The following is a 19,500-nucleotide window of genomic DNA, read 5'->3' as shown; positions in this document are numbered from 1 at the left end:
CGTCAGGGCAGGGAACATGAAATCCTACGAGAACACCACTCTGTTTGGCCACACTAGGGCGAACAGCCTGAGCATTTCTGAGCAGTCAACGGTGAGAGCGGGCCTTCTGCCAAAGGGGCTTCTGCACCCACATAATTGGGACTTCAGAAAATGAAAATGAGGTCTTCCAGAGGGAGACCAAACTTACACCTTCTTCCCTGTCAGAGTCTACTACTACAACCATTCAGATTAAAATGCCCCACTGCACACATTGTGATTTTGCCAGGGGTCACATTTTTTCCATACATTTCTCTATTCAGCTAAGTCTCGGGCCTTTTTCTAAGAGAGCAAGAGAAAGGAAAAAAAAAAAAAAAAAGATAACAACTGGCCTCCTAGACGCAAAGTAAAAATGAAAAAAGCAAGCTGACTTGCTTTGAAATGCAAAAGACCTCTATCTCCAGCCTGTCCCGTCCAGAGGGACCAGGAAAACCCCCAGAGCTGTGCATGCTGCTCTCGGTTCAAGGTCCCCTAGAAAGGAGCCACTTGCTTTCCAAGGGACACAGGGAGGTTCCATCCACCAAATGGTCTTCCAAAGCCAGAAGCAGAATGAATGTCGCCCAGGGGCAGCCGGGCTGGTCTGCTGCTGCCGTTCATTTTAAAGGCACTCTACACTATGCTTCCTTGAGGATCCTCAAGCAGAGAAAAGGATTAAAAAAAAAAAAAAAGTTACTCTGTGTCGTATCCCAAAATGGGTCCCAGCCATTTCTCAACCTCAGCCACAGACATGTTCTTCCGCAGAGCGTAATCCTCAATCTGCAAAAGATTAAAAGCAGCACATTGAACCCAAATGGTAAGACTTTCTGAAGTGAAGTTGACACGATTTGCTAGGAAACGTGGAATGCTTTCCATGTCTTGTCTTATAGCAATCTACTAAGCTAGATGGAGACGGATATTTGTCTAGTCACCAAGTCGCCTTGATCTCTGGGCACGAGACAACACACAGTAAGTCTCTGGTGCTGAGATGAGGCTGGAGTGCGTGAGCATTGGGGGCGTAGGTGCGTAGATGGGAGGGCGAGGATCGGGGTAACGAGCTGATACCAAATGAAGACATTAACTGGGGGTGAATTTTGTCACACTTTCCCTTCCTTTTTATTCTCATTCACATGTAAAATAAAATAGGTTCTTTGGCTCCATGTAAGACAAGACAGGTATCTAGGGAAGCCATACACAATGAAACAGCTAACTTACCTGATCCTTGGAAATTTTCCCCACTGAGAAGTATTTGGACTTCAAATTAGAGAAGTAAAGGCCGGATACTGCTGAAGCAGGTGCCATTGCCAGGGATTCCGTTAACTTAATGCCTGGAGAAAGCAATACAGGGGGAAAATGCTGATTTCTCCAGTGCCTAGCACGGGGCCTGGCAGTTGGTGGCACCCAACTAACCTTTGTTGAGGAAGAAGAGGTGAAGGAAAGTGAGCACATGCCGTCGAGGTGGACACATGACACAGCATGAAATTCAGGCCAGTCTCCTCTAACTCAAGGGGACAGGCCTGGAAAAGACTATCTGTACCCCTCCCACCGCCAGTCCTCCACTATCAGAGACAGAGGCCTCCTCTTGCTCCTAAGCCTGGGCCTCTCACAGAAGGAGCACCAGCCCTGGGAGGAAGGCACCATGTGGACCCCAGGCTCCTGCCCCTTGGGATGACCAACAGTCGGGCCCTGAGAACGGGCCCACAGCAGTACTCAGAGGGAGTCCCAGGCTGCCCCATCTAACCCACTCATCTTATGGACAAGGAACAGAGCAGCATGAAACTTAAGCACTGCCAGAGAGCACTGGGTAGCTTACAGCAGGGAAGGACTCGAATTGGTATCTTATGGCTCTGGGAGTCCACGCCATTCCTGCCAGTGTATACCCAAATGCCTCAGTCCCTCACCAGAACCCAAGTCCCCTTCACCTGATCGACACTGACAGCTTCTGATTCATTCACTGACACTGTTAACTGTGTCAATAAAGGGTAAAAGCCAGGAGAGGGAAGAGGTGAGGAGCAGGAGCCATGTCCAGACACACAGTCTGTGAGCGACATGAACTACTGAAGGCTAATGGAGAGGTGAGAAGCGGTGACAAGCCCTGTAGCAGGGAATCACAGCGGGAGATGGGCGGGCAGTATGATAAGCTCAATTCTCATCTGTTACAGGTTAAGAGAAAGTAATGGAAGTCAATCAATCTGAAAGTGGGGGTGTGGGACGACTATTCAATAATATGAACGTAAAATCGTGTGATCAGCAGCCAGACGTGAGACAGGGTAGGATTTCACTGTGAGCCTTTCCACGTGTTGACACATGTGGCCCCATGTGTGCTGCTGTGACAGGAGCACACCCGTGACCCGCACAGAGCTGGAGGGCACCCCCCAGTCCCCGCACGCACCTGTGCACCGCTCCACGTCGGCCAGCTTCCACATGGTGAGCTTCTCGCTGTGGTCAGGCTGGCTGGGGTAGCCGGGGGCCGGCCGGATGCCCTTGTAGCGCACCCGCCGCAGGTCGGCCACGTCCAGCTGCTCGCAGCGGCAGTAGGCCCACAGCTCCCTGCGGACCCGCTCATGCAGCTCCTCCGCGAAGGCCTGCAGCAGGGAACGAGGCGTGCGCGGGTGAGGCAGGAGCTCCCGACCCCCTGGCCCACCTGCCCTCAAAGCCCACCAGGGCGCCCCCCCTTGCCTGCACTGCAAGAGGGAGGAACCAGGCGACAGAGGCGGGACAGGATTCCCAGCTCGCCTGTCGCTCCCTTAGCGGCTCTCTGCCCGGGCTCTGACGTCCCCTCTTCAAGGACCTGGGGGATTCGAGGTCCCTGAACTAAAACATTTCCCTGACAGTGGCCAGGAGGAGACACAAGGACCATTCCAGCTGCCAGTACTTCCCCTGCCAGCCTTGGGAAAAGGGAGAGGGGACCCTGGCCACGCACAGAAAGATGAGGAATCTACAGCGCATCACAACAGGAGAACGAGGAACCCTGGCACAGAAATCTGTCCTGCATTTCTCAGGCACCTCACGAGGACGTCACAACAAGCAAAGGGAGACATCACAACTGCAGGGGAGACACCGTGGTTCTAAGGACAGCTAGGAACTGTGGCACTGCTGGAGGTGTCCCTTTGCCCAAAACATGATGTGTGAGAGCAATTCGAGAAAAGCGGATTTAAAGTTGCATGTGACTGGGTGTGGTGCATAAACAATGAATCTTGGAACACTGAAAAAATAAAATAAATTTAAAAAATAATAATAAAAAAATTAAAATAGAATAAAATTGCATGGGATGCTAACACCAGCCTCATCTGACTCGGTAAAAATGAAACAGCAGGATGTGGATGCCAAGGGCTGCCCAGCACCTGGCCCTGTAGCACTTCCCATCCTGTGCCCAGCACCACCGCTCTACCTCTGCCAGTCGGTCTCCCAGAGCCTTGACCATGATGCTGCTGTAGTCGTCACACTCCTGCTCATAGGCCCTGCTCAGCTCCTCCACGCCGAAGCAGGCGACGGCAAACAGGCCCAGGTAGTCGCGGACACCGGAATGCAGTGGAGCGATGAAGTCCGAGAGGCAGTGGTACGCGTCCGTGCTGGTGGAGTCCTTCTCGGCCTTCAAACCCAACAGACAGACGGACCGACCGTCAGCGCAGACGTGGGAGCAACGTGCAACAGACGGCAATCTAGTCTCAGCAGACAGATCTAAGCTTCGCACAGGGAGGTCTGTTTTGTTCGCTGCTATACCCCCAGCACTTAGAAGAGGGCCTGATATGTAGCAAGTATTCAATAAATATTTGTTGAATCAACAAGAGAGATAAGATTCTAAAAAAATACATGACGTGACGTGATGTGACATGTCAGTCAAGAAACCCCCGAGTTTGCTCCTTCCCACGTTTACCCTATGTCTCCAGGCACTGTGCTAGCAACCGGAACCCTAAGCATTCATCTAAAATAAATTTTCAATTCAAAATCAACATTAAATCTGAAAGTTACATCCAAAAGGGATCCGCTAAATGCACAAGCCTCTAGTTGCATCAGCAGACACAGTTCAGCAGACGTCTGGTCAGCAGCTCAGGACCCCATGCCGCCAGCCACGGTGGTGGCTCGGGAGACCCAGAATTCAGCAGCCTAGCTTCAGGAGCCTCTCCTCCAGGCTGGATGCTCATCCTTGCCTGTTTCTCATGCCCAAATGGTGACGGACTGCCCCCTGCCACCAAGAGCGCAGATAAGGTCATACACATACTTCACAACCAAGAAATACCTGCTGGGAAGATGGAACAGCCAGTAGCTTTTATGTACTGCGTGCCTATGGGAAGATGAACGGCCAGTAACTAGTGCGTACTGAGTGCTTACTGTACGTCAGGCACTATTCTTGGTGCTGCACGTGAATTTGCTAATTTCATGCTGCCAACTACCAAGTGAAGTAAGGAAGTGATACCATCAGGCCCATTTCAGACAGGAAACCAGAGACAGAGCTTGCCGGTGGTAGGTCAGGGGTCTGATACCACAACCCACACTCTTGACTACTGTATGGCACATAAGACTGATCAATTAATCAATGAGCGGCACACCAGAGGCTTCAGAGCTATCATTTGCTTGCCGGCTCTGGAAACAAGCACAGCCGAACCAACACTGCAGAAATGGTTACGCGGCCAGGTGTTTGATCATGGCCCCCAGAAATGTCAGGAGCACAAAGACCGCTGCGCAGGGAGGAGCGGCTTTCCAGCTACACTCTGTCCATCAACCATTCTTCGCTAACAGAAGCCAGAGGGAGACAGAGCTTCCCGGCACCAAAAGGAGAGACAGGTCACAGAGCACCACAGCACTGAAGAGACAGTCACTACAGTCACCGAGACAGAAGCCTCTCAAGGCAGTAAGTGGCTGCAGCCAGAATCTTCTGGAACACTGGGAGAAAGCTCAGTGAGTTATCTGAATGTGTAACATATGCACATGGAGAAGTTATTCCATTAACTGCCCTCGCACGGCCTGCCACAGCCTGCCTGGTCACGACTGGAGCTGGACGTAAAAACCTGGCCAGGGCAGAGGTTTGTGACCTGAGTTACACCTGCAGGAGCAAAGTCACCAGCTGACTAGTGAGGAGGGGCGGGAACAGAACACTAGAGCTGGCAGCCTGTGTTCTGTGGTGTCGGAGCCTGGGCGTAGGCAGGAGTGATGGAGCTGCCCTCCCCGACCTTATTATGGGAGCAACGTCCCAAACTACAGAATGCCGTCAGATGCTGTTATAGTGAAACCACCCGTCACTATGAATTATGTGGTGCTTACGATTAAAAGCAATATTATCACTTCTGAATGACCGAAAACGGCAGTGGAACTCTGCAGGATGATTTATTGCAACCCTTTGTTAACGGCTCTGGTGAGTTCCGGCTCCAATTCTGGAGGACAACTATTTCTCCTCGCGGCCACAGGGACACGTGCATGGTATCTACACTCTCCTGGGAGGGGACACAGCAGAGCCAGCCGCGTTCAGAAATGCCGGTTCGCACTGAGGGAGGCCAGCGCGATGAAGGAACAGCTGCCAGGTGCGATGAGCCGTGCTCCCCTCTCTGAGGCCATGGAGCGCCATCTCCGTGAGCCTTCCTCCCCCACCCCGTGGAATGGAGATGTAAACTGTCTATGGCAAGGCGGCATGGAAATGAAGGACGGTCTGGCCAGCACTCAGCTAAGCACCTGGCCCCTCACAGACATTCAGCAAACTTGTGTCCCCGCCTGTCTTCCCCTTGAGATAGGGAGCCACTGGCCTATTTTAATAATAAGCATGCACGCAAACCGATGTTTTTGGTTAAGGCAATGTTCATCTGTGTGTGAGCACCAAGGCAGCAACAGCGTGTCCCATCGGCCTGTCCAACACCACCTTGAACACCCCCTCTTCCTGGTGCAAGGGGTCAGCCTCTCAACCCACACCGGCTCCTTCTCACCACCATCCTCACAAATGCCTGTGAGTGGTCCTCTGGGGTGAGGCAGTACAGACCTATCACGCAGACACAGCGCAGGCTTATGTAATTGCTACTGATGGTTTTTTCAGCAGTGCATGGCTCCCCATACCTGCTGCCTTAGCCCGTGGAAGGTGGCTATGGGCTCTGCAGCCTGCGGCGTGGCGTCCTCCGCATAAAGGTAGATGTCGTCTTCCACGCTCTGCGCCGGCCAGAACCCCACCACGCCCCTGGCTCGGAGCTTCTTCTGATCGATCAGCACTTCCAGCATGTTCTGGGCATCATCATAGACTTTTTTGGCCTCTTCGCCTATTAGGAGAACATGGTGAGAATTCACTTAAAAATGCCGAGAGCCAGTAAAAAAATCACTTCTTTTTAAAGCCACTCCTCCTCCTCAGCCATCTCCTCCCACTCTCCCTTTTCCCCCCAGATATTTCACTGCTGCTTGTCTGTGGCTGGGGTTGGCCGTTCAGGCTGACTGCAGCGCCCCCAACTGCCTCAGTTCAACAACGGGCAGCGAGCCCAACCTGGAAGCCCCCAGCAAGTGAAGCCAGCCAGATCCTTCCATCACCGACCTTCCTTGTGCACCCATCACTCCAGGAACCTCCAAGTGGACTCTGGGGCCATGGAACAGGTGGAGGAGGGAAATGTGGGCCCAGCCCCTCAGCAGTGCTTCCAGGGCTGCACGTGGGTGGCTGTCCCATGCCAGGCCCCTCTTGGCCCTAACCCCACCCTCCTAGCAGGACACCCCTCCACCTTGCTCTCCTCTGGCTCTCTCCTAATCCTCTGAGCAGCTTGGTATGGTGACCCCATGCCTCTGCGGGTAGATTCTGGGGGTGGGGCTGGGCTGGAGAAATGGGGCCAGTGGTTTAGCAGCTCACCCATGTCTCTAGTCTCTCACCCCCTACCTCCACCAGTGCTCCAGGCACAATGGACTCCTGGCATTTCCCCCAATGGACACACGTGACTGTGCTTTCCCATCCTCTGTCTCCTCTGCCCAGGACACCCTTTCTCCAGGGATATCTCACATCCCTAGTCACAGTCCCTCCCACTTCATTTTCAAAAAGCACTTCACGTACCACTTCCCCCAGGAAGCCTCCCCTGGCCTCCCAGTCTGAGGCCTCGTTGCCTTGTGTCCACAAATGCCCTGGACTCGGCCCCATGGCAGGAGCGTGGCGGGCCATGCAGCAACTGCCCATTGCTGGTGGCCATACCAGCTCTGAGCCACACACTGGAGAGCAAGGATACTCCCATTACCTTCTATTAATCACCAGGGCCCGACACAGAGCCTGCTTCGAAACTGATATCAATAAGCATTTATCAAAGAACAGATCAACAAAATGCCCAATTATCCCATAAGCATGGACCAAACTAGCAGTTTAAAACCATGGAAGAGCTGAACAGGTAAACGACAGCCTGTTATACGTTAGATTATAACCATAAACTATATCCGACAGAATCCAAACCCTCTGCTTGCCTCCTCTTCTCATCCTCAAAGTCCCAACACTACATCTGAACAGCAGAGCAGAAAGGAAAGGCTTCCTGAACTAACCTACAGTTTTGTCCTTAAATATCTTGGGGAAGCTTCGATTCGGGTACTTGCCCCGGAGCTGCCAGACATCAAAGAAGGGTTTCCAGTCTATGTAGGCCACCAGCTTCCGCAGGTCATAGTCTTCGAAGACCCGAGTCCCAAGAAACGTGGGCTTCACTGTAAAGAGAAGTCCTGATGTCAAGGACGATGCCGGAACCTGCTGAGCGCCCAGCACACATGGCCACCGCCTGCACGCACGCCTTCCCAGCTGGCTCTTCCCTGTTCTGGGACTTCCCCATCCCCCTCCCTGCTGTCGCCTGCCACCTATAGGACTTGTTTTACAAACAGCGGAACTTTCAGAGATCACGGAGAAGGAGCAACTCCACAGTGAATCTTAAATCAGACCACTCTTCCCGGGGAGCTGTCTACACTGCCCTTGGAAATTCTTCCCTCAGCCCCAGTCCAAGAGAAGAAACCTGGGTTTCTCTTCGCTCTCACAAATGAAGACAATACTACAATGAATGCCACTGTAGAAAGACACACGCAGTAACCCACTTAGAAAAATGTTAGAAATGTGAATGAATCCTCTCTACTGCCCACTGCTACATACGTATGCAGGCAAAATATAAAGAAATGCAGGGAAACAAGGCATCAAATTCAGGATCCTGCCGGGGAGGGAGGAACACAAGGGCGACTCCCACTATGTATGTGCTGCTTTTTGTTTTTTTTCTTCTTTTAAATGGGCACCAGGTTGTTTTTTTTTTTTTTTTTTAATTTTTTTTTTTACAGAGAGATGGAGAGAGAGGGCATAAGCAGGGGGAGTGGCCAGCAGAGGGAGAAACAGATTCCCTGCTGAGCAGAAATCCCTATGTGGGACTTGATCCCAGAACCCTGGGATCATGACCTGAGCGGAAGGCAGACACTTAACCGACTGAGTCACCCAGGCGCCCCTACACCAGGTTATTTCTTAGGTGGCTAGTGGGTATACATGAATCTTCAACATACCGTTCTTTACGGCTCCCTGCAAGTCTAAAATAGACCGTAAGTGAATTAATGACAAAGAATTCGGAGACAGATGGTGTCCTGGGGTTCCCTGGGACACCAGGGGCAGCATTCCTGCACCCCACCCCCCAACCCTGCAGGGGGTCGGGCCACAGTCAGATGTCACCACCACACCACCAGCTTTCTGGCCGCTGTGTCCTCAGTTCCCTGCTCTGTAAACAGGGATCAGAGAACTTCCAGTCTCCTACTCATCTCAGGTGCTCCGGGCTAACACCAGAGCCTCAAGGGTATTTTTGTGTCACCACATAGTCAGAGGTAGACGTGAGAGGGAGAAAAGTACAGGGAAAGTAGAGCTGCTTCTTATTTCTGCCTGGAAACCTCTATCTTCCCATACATGCTCACGGGAGCTCTTTCTCATCTGTTGCTGGTCATCTTTTTCCTATTCAGAATAATCTCTTCTTCATAATATTCTACTGTGTTGATGTGTCGGACCATTAAGAAGAAACTACAGGTTTCCTCTGGAAGAATGTGCCCTCTTGCCTTGTAGTCATTGCAGGACGCTCTTCTGTAATTTTACCACCAAGGACCTTGAGAGAAGAGCCCTTCTTTCTCTCTTTAGTGACTTCCTGCAACTACTAGAAGACTGGGTTGTCCTCAGAAACATCTCTGCGGGCTGTACCTCAGGGCCTCGGCCCTTCTGAAGCCATAGGTACAGGCCTCCACAGCAGCCCCACCCTGGGACAGATGGACTTCAAAAAGTATCACCACCACTGCCTTCACAGTACTGTCTCCGCTGAATCGTGCTGGATGGTTTGGGTCAAAGTGGGACTTCCCCTTGTGATGTTTTTCTAACTTCAAAGCGAAAGGTAAAGGGAAAATAACAGCTGGACTATACAGCGATTTACATTTTTCAAAAGTTGAACTTCTTTTATCCTCACAAGCTTCCACGGGGTAACTCCTTTCTATATGTTAGAAACTGTGAACCACAGACACGAGAAGCTCAAGGTCATTCAGTGATTCGGAGCCAGGAGCCAAACTGGTAGTGGAACCCGGACCTCCTGACTCCCGATGCAGCATTCCTCCTACTCAACCACACTAAGCTCAGCAGGACTGAAATCAGAACCAGTCTCACGTACATTTCCAATTTAACGATCTCCACTCTGCCAAGCATATGCGCAACACAGATGTTGTAAACAAAGAGACCAGGTTTGAGGTATTACCTTGGAAATACGGATTCGAGTAATACATCCCCTATTTACCTGGTCTCAGTTCTGCATTTGTACCTCATGCCTCTCTGAGCGTGTCAAAACATCTTCCATCTTTTATTCCCTCATGAACACCTCCATAAGGCAAGAGACGTGGCTGGAAATAAGAAAGGGGAAAAAAACCCCACAAAAGACATAGAAGGAAGCATTCAGAATGAGAACAGGAGAGGGTGAACAAGAGATAGGAGCTCTTGCTTTGCTGGGATGTTCTAAAAGTCTCCTCAGGGTGAGGGCATCTCCAATCCCAGACACTCTATGTCTACACTTGGGCCTGCCCTGTGACCCAGGCCACTTAGCGACAGCACCACCCAGGCAGATCTCTAGAACTTACATCAAGCTGTGGAGGGGCCCGTTGAGCCCCACACAGAAGAAAGAATGTGGGTCAGAAGACAGAAGACAGACCCAAGAGAGAACCCCAGAAACCTTTCGAGCTCTTGACCCGAAACTCAGGGTATTCACAGGCGAGTGGGGACAACAGCACGTTCACCACAAAGTTGTGTCAAGTACTCAGAGCTGCCCAGTCTCAGGACACAGTTTGTTCCGCCATAAATGGTACCTATTTACTTATCTTTTCAATCATCATTGTCCTTTGTCACTATTATTAGACACAATTAAGAGTCTCTGGCTGCCCACTGGATTCTGTAGCCAAGTAAATACAAACACCTCTCCAGCTCTCATTATCACACAGCCTTTCTCTAACTGATAGCCAGACAGACCTGGAGGGGGCTCTGACAGCCAGTCAATATGGAAACCGTTTTTTCTAGCTTGACTTAAGGTTAAGTATCTTCTTTCCTATGAAAAAGAGAAAAGTTATTTTAGTCAGAGACTCTTAGCTTTTCAACTGATACTACTAAAGTGCGTCCCAAAAGTTAGTATGGGACTTCTGTTAAAAAAAAAAAAAGCAAACAAAAACCCACAAATTCTTTTATTACTGAAAATTCGTATCCTAAAAAGCTCTTCCTTTTACACCCAATATGGCTTCCCATTAGCACCAGAACAACAGAGAGTAAAGAGTCAGTAAATATCCGTTAAATATTGATATGTAGATCCCTTAACCATGCAGTAACCATACAGCAACAGAGTGGCGTCCTGCCTGTCCTTTTAGAACACCCGAGGCCAGGGCTAGAACACCCGAGGCCAGGGCTAACCGGCCTGCCATGGGCCAGCTCTTGGACCAGAAGGCAGAGCCAAGAAAAGGTCAACCGCAGGCAGACCTAAGGAGAGACAGAAAGCCAAGCACAGTATCTTGGGCTAGTCAGCACCTCAGAAACACCTATTTTCACATGGTTTGTTGTCTCCTTCCACCCGCCTAGCCACCCCCAAAGGGTGCCCCACCACAGACAAGGTCCAACAGGCAGATAAACTGGGAAGAAATATCCCAGCGACTTCTAACAAGTGATTATGTCTGCTTTCCAATGATCCCCTGAAGCTTATCTAGAGAGGGACAGTTCTCGTAACACTGCTCTGCACAGTCTGCACTAGGCAGGAGGGAGAGAGGTGACAACGGTCCTATCTGATGTCTTCATTTTCTTCTGCTATTTCAAGAACAGGGATCCAGGAGGGTCGTTTCTATATGTTTCAGTTCCTGTTTTCCTGCTGGGTATGTTTTATTCATTCTCATAACTCTGCTATCTGGCCCAGCACCTAACAGCTACTGTGTACCCAATAAATGTTTGGTGGAATGAATGAAATTACTTTTAGTATAATCCCCAAATTACTGGGACCTTAGACACCAGAGAATTCCAATTTAAACTACGAAACAGGGCATCTCTAAAATGATCCTAAATCTTTGCCCTCCTTAAAACAATAAAGTCACATTAAAAAATGCAGGATCATTTTAATGCCCAAACTAGCAGTGTTTTTGTCACTCACCTTGAGAGACTCGTAATGGTCCTGTCTAATATCTTCATATTCCTCCATGATCTCCTCAAAATATTCATCCTTTAGATTCTCATCTAATAGTTGCGAGCACTGAACACAGAAGATTGACGTTCAAGAAACACAGAGGAGCAAAAGGAGACAAAGAAAACAGGAGCAACACTGGTCAGTTCTGATGATGCCTCCTCCAGGAAGCCTTCCCTCATTCTCGTTGTTCCCTCTCCCTTCGCCAGCTTTGCTAATTCCTGCCAGGGGGTGCGCAGTTGAGGACTAGCTCAGTGGACCGAGGATGTCCAACTGTCACACATTCCAGAGAAACAGGTGGCTCTTGGTGGCTCCTGAGAGATCAGCTCGAAGCCCTGGCTATATCCTGTCTAAGACTGTTCATCCACCTGGAGCCCTGGACCACCCAGGGTAATTTCTGCTAACCACGTGATTTTGGCGGAGACTTGGCTCATGTTGTATCTGTCTGACTCTGGAGTAACTAAGAACAGTCAGGTGCTTAGCATTCCATTCCTATGGGACTGACTCCCAGGAGAAGCTGCGGACACCAGGGCTTGGCTGAGCTTCCCTAGTTAGCAATGTGCTGCCTGTGGAATCCCACGTCACTTGTGGAAGGATTAAGCACTGTCCGTAGGATTTCACAAGGGCGGGGGGAACACCTAGAAGCTGGTGCCTGGCCTTTCCTGGATGCTACCCTTTGTATCTTTTGCCTCTGCTGATTTTAATCTGTATCCCTTGGCAGCAATACAGTGTGACTGTGAGTAGAATGGTGTTTCTGAGTTCGGGGAGTCCTTCAAGCACATCACTGAAACTGAGGGTCTCCCAGGGACCCACACGACACCCTAGCTAGGTACCGCTCTTCTGTGTTTCAAAGGTACTTGGTGCATCTCTCCCTCACTGCACTTCCCACAGGCTGTTAGTGTCTGTCTGCGCATCCACTTGGAGGCAAGTGGACAAGCCCTTGGAGGGCAGAACTGCACCTTAACTGCCTTCGTGTCCCTGGTTTCTAGCTCTGTGCCTGGCACAGATGAGGTGTCTCCTCACTAAAGGTCTGCTAAAGGAATGAGACTCATGTCCATGGTCAACCATGAGCTTCTGCTAGGAAAAGAAAGGAAACCCATCATCTGAGAAATGGGAGGCAACTCAGTCAATTATAAAACTAGGATGAGCTAAATCCTGTCTATGACTGGGATTATCAAGGTGATGAGAGAACAGCCCCCAGCAAAGCTCAAAATACCATTGTCAAGAAAGAAGAAAAAGCTGCTGGCGATCATCAGCTCAAAATCCTGCACGGCCCCATCATCTCTCAGCCTCCAGCTGGATTCTCCAACACAAGGGCCTGGAAGATCAGTATCATTATGTGAAACTGACCAAATTAGACTGGACGATGGCTGAGGAGTCCACTGGCTTGAAATGTCTACAATTCTACGTGAATTTTCCAAGTATCTCTCATAGCAATCCAATCCCCGAAGAGTTAGCGTAAAGCCAAAACACTTCAAGGAACCTAATCAGAGAGGAGCATTGCAACAAGCCTAACAAAAGACTCCTGCATGGTATTCACCCCACAAAGTACTTCCCGGGCTTCCACCCACCTTCGCTAAATGGAGTCTTCACTTAGGAAAGCCAGCAGAGCTAAACGAACACAGGAAGGGGATGCCTACTCTTGAGCTCTCCAAAGTACACGGAACTGATGTTTTTAAATATTATTTAAAATACTGCATTCCACTAGATTTCAGACTCTGAGAAAGCAAAACCCTGATTTTCTAAACACCTAAAGAACTTTTAACAGGACTCTGACATGGCTCCCACTGGGTAGACGGAGCACACCGGTCTACAGGCACCGTCCATACCCCAGGGGGCCCCAGCTCCCAGAGCCAGCGGGACAAGACCCTCCCTGCCCAGTGTGACTTGCTTGATGGAAACAAGGTCATGCCCATTATATAGGCTGATCTTTGGGATCTTTCCACCACAAAATCAGAGCTTGTTGTGGGTTTCCAGGCTAACCATTCAGACATGTTTTATGCTTTTATTCTTTATTTTTCGTAACAGTAACAGCACAATGAGAGGGAAGAAGTTGAAAATATAGTTTAAAATTTAGAAATAACTAAGTATTGGCACCTTGGCTTTTATTTAGAAAGAAAGAAAGCAGGGGCATCCTGAAGTCTTAAAGCTCTACGTAGTTGCCATATTTCACAATCCTCCAAGTGTTCGATTCCAGACCACGGGCCTGGGCCATGCCCACTGCGGCTGGATCAAAAGACTGAGTCTGAGTAATTTCAGAAGGTGGCCATCTCTCTGTATTTGAGAAGAGGTAACCACTGCTGGCCATTCAGCTGGCCTGACCAGAGGGAGTACCAGTGCCCACACCTCATCTGGCTTCTGGTTCGGCCCTTGCTGCATTAGCAGTCTTTATAGGTGGACATAGTTTTTTTGTTTTTTTTTAAATCCACATTGCTTTTAGCTCTGGCTTGAGGTTAAGGTGGTATATATTCATGTTTGTAAGTGCATGTAAATGGCTGAAACCTCTCTCCCTCCAGGCGGGTGTCAAGGCCACAAGCGTCTTGGTTCCACGCTACTCAGACCAGCGTTCTGTGGCCAGCTCAGGACTCCTCGCCTGGCTGCCCCCTTCCGGCAATACAGACTCCCACAATGACACTATGACAAGCCACAGGCTTTCTTCTACATTTTTTTTTTAGAATTGCACAAAAATAAAAGAAGATCTTGGGGGGCACCAGGGTGGCTCAGTGGGTTAAGCCTCTGCCTTCTGCTCAGGACATGATCCCAGGGTCCTGGGATCGAGCCCCACATTGGGCTCTCTGCTCAGCGGGGAGCCTGCTTCCTCCTCTCTCTCTGCCTGCCTCTCTGCCTACTTGTGATCTCTGTCTGTCAAATAAATAAATAAAATCTTTAAAAAAAAAGAAGATGATGATGATCTTGGGAAATACCCTGAACTCTGCATCTTCTCCTCTCCTTATGAAATATCTGAAGTGGATGCAAGGCCCCACACTTACCACCACTACGCTCTTGGACGCGTCCAGGACGTGGATTACAGGAGCACTGTATCTTGGAGCTATTTTAACTGCCGTGTGGGTTCTAGAAAGAGGGGTTGGGAAGAAAAACACATCCATTAGGGCTGACAGTTCCTCCACGACACTTGTTTGGAACCATTAGAGATAACGCTTTCCCAGGAAAGGCTGTAAGGTACTTCAAATATTGAACTTCCCATTTCCCTTGTAAGACAAGAGGAATTCCTTCCCCACCCCGCCAAGATGGGGAGACCGGGGTGGGGTGGGGGAGAAGACATTGATTTGTCAGCTTGTGATACAAAAACAGTCTATCACAAAATGTGGAAGACTGTCTTCAGCTCTCTGTGAACAGGGCTGTGACCGTGACCTCGCACTCATTAGCAGCCTGTCCGAACCAAGGAGCTAACCGGCCCGGGCAACTGTACTTTGCTGCCATAAAGCTCAGGCTGCATTTCCCCCTCCAAATGGGCTGGGACAGCCGCCAGGGCCCCTGGAGAACCAGACCAGGCAGGGGATGCATGCGCTAGCGGCTGCTCCCCATTCCCGAGGGACACCCCAAGCCCACCCTGGACTGCAGGAAGGAACCTCAGACCCTAAATAAATCTGACACGAAGTAACACAGAGAGGCCAAAGCGGCAACAACGTTCAGCCCCGAACCCCTTCTGCCAGACTGGGAAACGTGGGCAGCGAGAAAGAAACACTCTATAACCCTTAAGGTGACTTAATTCACCAAAGTGTGCCACCAGCTGCCCTCTGATTACTGGATCTCCTAGCACAGGCTCCCTAGCTGCTCCTTCCTTATAGAACACGGCACCCTAGTGTAAGAGGTGAAGATCCACTTGCACACCCTCCCCGACAGTGGTTACACCAGGGCCTTGAAGGTGGGACATGAATGTGCACTTTGCCACGAGTGCATTTAAAGGGCAGCCACTGGGGCTTCCCCAGGACAGCCTGTCCTTCCCAGTCTTTACCCAGCCCATCCTCTCCCTGAAGGCCGCAGCACTCTTCCCAGGGTCAGATGCTTTCCTAGTCTTCCCCCTCCACTAACACCCACTTTCCTTTGGGAAGATGTCCAGAATATGCTACTAAGTAGGGGGGAGAAACCAAAGTAACAGAACAGTCTGTTTTACAATTCTGCTTTTTAAATAAACAAGTACTACCGCTCTTCACCTGCCCTACCCTGCCAACCTGGTATGTAAGTTTCTGTATATTCAGAAAAAAAACCCGAGAGATCCACATCAGATGTCAACACTGGTTAGATGGATGGTGGAGGCAGAATCGAAGGCGGGAAAGGAGAGACTAAATTTTACTTTCCATTCCTCTGAAGTGATTGACATGTTCTAATAACAAGCATAGATTACTGAGGTAATTTTTAAAAACCAAGGGAACACTTAAGGCACAATATATGTGTCAGTGTGTTCTTAACAGGCTCCTCAGGGATGACTAAAAGTTCATTCCCAAGAAGACAGACAAGACCCTGACATTTCACCTGTCCCCACTCTACAGGTGCCTCCACACACTGACAGGAAGCAGAGGCCTACAGCCCAGTCACGGAACCAAGCGATACAAGAGATGCACAGGCCTAAGTACTTGGCGCCAGATACTCTCCTGACCTGGGGGGGGGGGGGTGAAGAGCAGCAGGGCGGGGGAGTCAGACCATGGCCCCGAAGCAGCCAACCATCTCCACTGTCTTCCGAGGATGTGCTGTTTGGTGCCCACTGTGGGCACAAAGATTTGACAGTATCTTCGGTATTCTATAAGGTGGAAGATTTTCAAACAGTGGGAATAGTTTTAAGAAGAAACTGCTTCTGGCTTCTCAGCAGAACAAAAGTGAGACCATGCTTTCGTCCTCTTCCTCGGGTGGTCAGCTCTTCCAACACACAAATATCCCTCAATGTACATTCTGCCTGAAGTCTCTCCGGGGAACATATAGCCTGATGTGACTTGGTTGACGTTTCTCTTAAAGGGAACCAGTGCAGTTTTAAATCTTAAGTCAACACAATCAATATTTATTAAGCATCTAAAGATTCCCAGTGCAATTCTGGCCATTCTCTCATTGATGATCTTCTGGACAAGGGCACCAAGAAGAAATGGAGGAAGTCCATTATTTAAAAACAACAACAACAAATAAAAGCAAAGTGCTGCTTTCCAGTGCGTGCGCGCGCGCGCACACACACACACACACACATACACATACACACACACAATGACAAAGTTAAATGAGCAACAGCCACAAATCTGAGCTGGCTCGGCCATCAAGGGCACTTCTGGTTTCCTCATGAAACAATGACATTGATTCTACTTTCTTCTAAGCTTCCATTTATGCAACCATCTCCAGTGGGAAGCAGACTTCTCTCTGAAGCCTGAAACGATGGAAAACACTGGACTCTCTCCTCCCCTCCGGCAGACCAACAGCACAGGGCTAGGCCCCGAGGCTGAATCTCAGCTCCTTGTCTGCCGAGTCCCTCACCAGTGCCAGTGATTCAGTGAGTCACCGACCCCCCCACCCCACCACGGTTGCCCAACAGGCAGGACAGTGTTAACTTCAGAAGGTCTTTTTAAAAACTCTGAAAAAGAACAAGTAATCCAAGCATTTTTTTTCATGCCTTATCCTTCCAGAATTAAAATGGTTTATATAAATGCAGCATGACCAAAAAAATCCCTCAGAATTTGATGAGAAAAATGAGAGTCTGGGAAAATAAAGACGGGAGGCGGTCAGCAGTGGGGTCAGACGCAGAAGTCAGGTCTGTGAAATCCTCCCCCTGGGCCTGAGTTCCAAGGTTCCCCGGAGCCAATGCAACGAGGGAAACAACGCCATTTATGCTGTTCAGCATCTTACCTGCTAACGATTCATTAAAAAACAGAAACAAAAACTTGGGAAATGACCTCTCTCTTCGAACAACGTGACTTCCTTTTGAATTCTCCACTATTCACAAAAAATAACTGAAAAAGACACTGTGCTGTTACTGGCTTTGAACCATTTAAAAATTGAGTGCTGGGCGCCTGGGTGGCTCAGTGGTTAAAGCCTCTGTCTTCGGCTCAGGTCATGATCCCAGGGTCTTGGGATCGAGTCCCGCATCGGGCTCTCTGCTTGGCGGGGAGCCTGCATCCTCCTCCTCTCTCTGCCTGCCTCTCTGCCTACTTGTGATCTGTCTGTCAAATAAAAAAAAAAAAAACAAAAAAAAAAACTGAGTGCTAACTGCCAGACCTGTGCCTGTGAGAAGTTGTACAGATAACAGGACCAGATTTCCACGCAAGTCCCTTCTCGCTTGTGATACAAAACAATATGCAATATAGACAGGAGAACATTCAGTTCTCTATCCTCTCAGAGCTACAGGTTAAAAACAGAACTCCAGACATGTTTCTATGCGCACACGATCCCACGGCTGTAGAGCCCTTTCAACTCGTCCTAGGATCCATCAGTCAGCCGTCAGGCTCATCGCAAGTGTCTCAGGAGTACAGTTCTAATTCCATCCTGCCACCACAGGCCACTGAGATCTGGAAAAGCCATGGACATGTTACAGCCCCTCATCTTCCTTCATGACAACTTGGGAGTCTTGAGCCGTCCTCTGCTCAAATAACAGTTCACAAAGGCAAAAAATGGAACACGCTGTTTTCTCCACAGTTCTGTGGGAGGTTAGAGCAAGAGCTCTCAGATGGCTTCTGAGACACCCCAACTGTTCCTTGCCTTCCAGCAAAACTGACTCTCTCAGGAGTAGAGGGCATTCTTAGATGCAAAAAGCACTAATTGTAAAGGAAAAGACAGATAAATCAGACTTCCTGAAAATTAAAAACTGTGATCCAAAAATAAAACTAAAACAGCAGAAGGCAAGCCATAATGGAAGAATCTATTTGCCATATATTTCTAATAAAGAGCTTGTATCCAATATAAATAAGAACGCATATAAATCAGCAAGAAAAAAGGCAGAATAACCAATTAAAAAAAAGAAAAAAGGACTTAGAAAGCCTATCCAAACGGTCAACCTACACATGAAAAGGTAGCCAGTGTCATTAGTCAGCAGAGAAATACAAATGAAAACCATTCCAAGATACTATTACATCCATATGAAGATAAAATTCAAAAAGGTGTGGAGTAACTGGAACTCCTGTAATTGCTGGAGGGAGCGTAAATTAATACAATCACTTTGGAAAACCACCCAGCAATGCTGAATGCCGATGATGTATGCACAGGACCCAGCAAGTCTGCTTCAGGGCAGAAATACAAGCACAGAAGCATTCTGCCAAACAGCCCCAAACTGGGAAAAAGCCAGTGTCCACCAACAGCAGCCTAGGTAATAAGCCACAGTGTATTATACAACAGATAGTACATGTACCACAGTGGAAAAACCACCATGATAATAACCAGTTTGGGCCTCCCAGGCATGGCAGTGCACAAGACAAGCTGGACACAAAAGAACACACACAGCAGGATTCCATGTCTATGAAGCTGAAACGCCGGCAACACCAAGCTGCGGTGATGGGAGACAGCAGAGTGGCCATCTTGTTGTCACGGATGACTCGGTGGAGGACCCAGCCCAGCGCCCCGAGTGCCATAACGGTCATGTCTTTATCTAGATGTACTTACATCAGAGGTTTGGTTTTGTAAAAATTAATCGAGTTGCAGATTTCTGACTTGTGTACTTTTCTTTTTGACTTAGGTTTCAGGAAAAGGGCTTCCTTAAAGAAGAGGGCTTGAGTAAGCTGAAATAAGGCCTCGCCACCGTCACTGCTTTAGAATGGAGTCAGCATGGGGGAGTTTCGAGCTGAGGTTCTTAGAGATGGCACAGGAATCTATCCTGTGAGGGCTGTTCTAGCATCACGCTGGAGAAGGGAACGCATATCTGGTGACTGGC

At 49.3% G+C, this 19,500-nt stretch overlaps 1 protein-coding gene across 5 annotated transcripts in view; it reads right to left on the bottom strand.

Moving 5' to 3' along the window:
• Positions 1–352: 352 nt before the first annotated feature.
• The window catches only part of LOC111144793 (5-methyltetrahydrofolate-homocysteine methyltransferase), a 101,773-nt gene continuing 82,625 nt past the window's right edge, over positions 353–19,500 (bottom strand). For all 5 annotated transcript variants that reach the window (XM_022499257.1, XM_022499260.1, XM_022499258.1 and 2 more), the window contains 9 exons: positions 14,633–14,714; positions 11,613–11,711; positions 10,457–10,532; positions 7,495–7,650; positions 6,055–6,251; positions 3,404–3,604; positions 2,405–2,597; positions 1,228–1,340; positions 353–792 (listed from right to left, as the gene is read on the bottom strand). In XM_022499257.1, coding sequence (XP_022354965.1) covers positions 706–792; positions 1,228–1,340; positions 2,405–2,597; positions 3,404–3,604; positions 6,055–6,251; positions 7,495–7,650; positions 10,457–10,532; positions 11,613–11,711; positions 14,633–14,714 — 1,204 coding nt within the window. In that variant the 3' untranslated portion in view covers positions 353–705. The remainder of the gene's footprint in view (positions 793–1,227; positions 1,341–2,404; positions 2,598–3,403; positions 3,605–6,054; positions 6,252–7,494; positions 7,651–10,456; positions 10,533–11,612; positions 11,712–14,632; positions 14,715–19,500) is intronic.

Source organism: Enhydra lutris, unplaced genomic scaffold (genome assembly GCF_002288905.1).
Source record: "Enhydra lutris kenyoni isolate GAN:26980312 unplaced genomic scaffold, ASM228890v2 scaffoldscaffold12, whole genome shotgun sequence".
In the NCBI taxonomy this organism is placed as follows: Eukaryota; Metazoa; Chordata; class Mammalia; order Carnivora; family Mustelidae; genus Enhydra; species Enhydra lutris.
The sequence above is the reverse complement of the archived record's forward strand: the minus strand, read 5'-3'. Positions and strand labels throughout refer to the sequence as shown.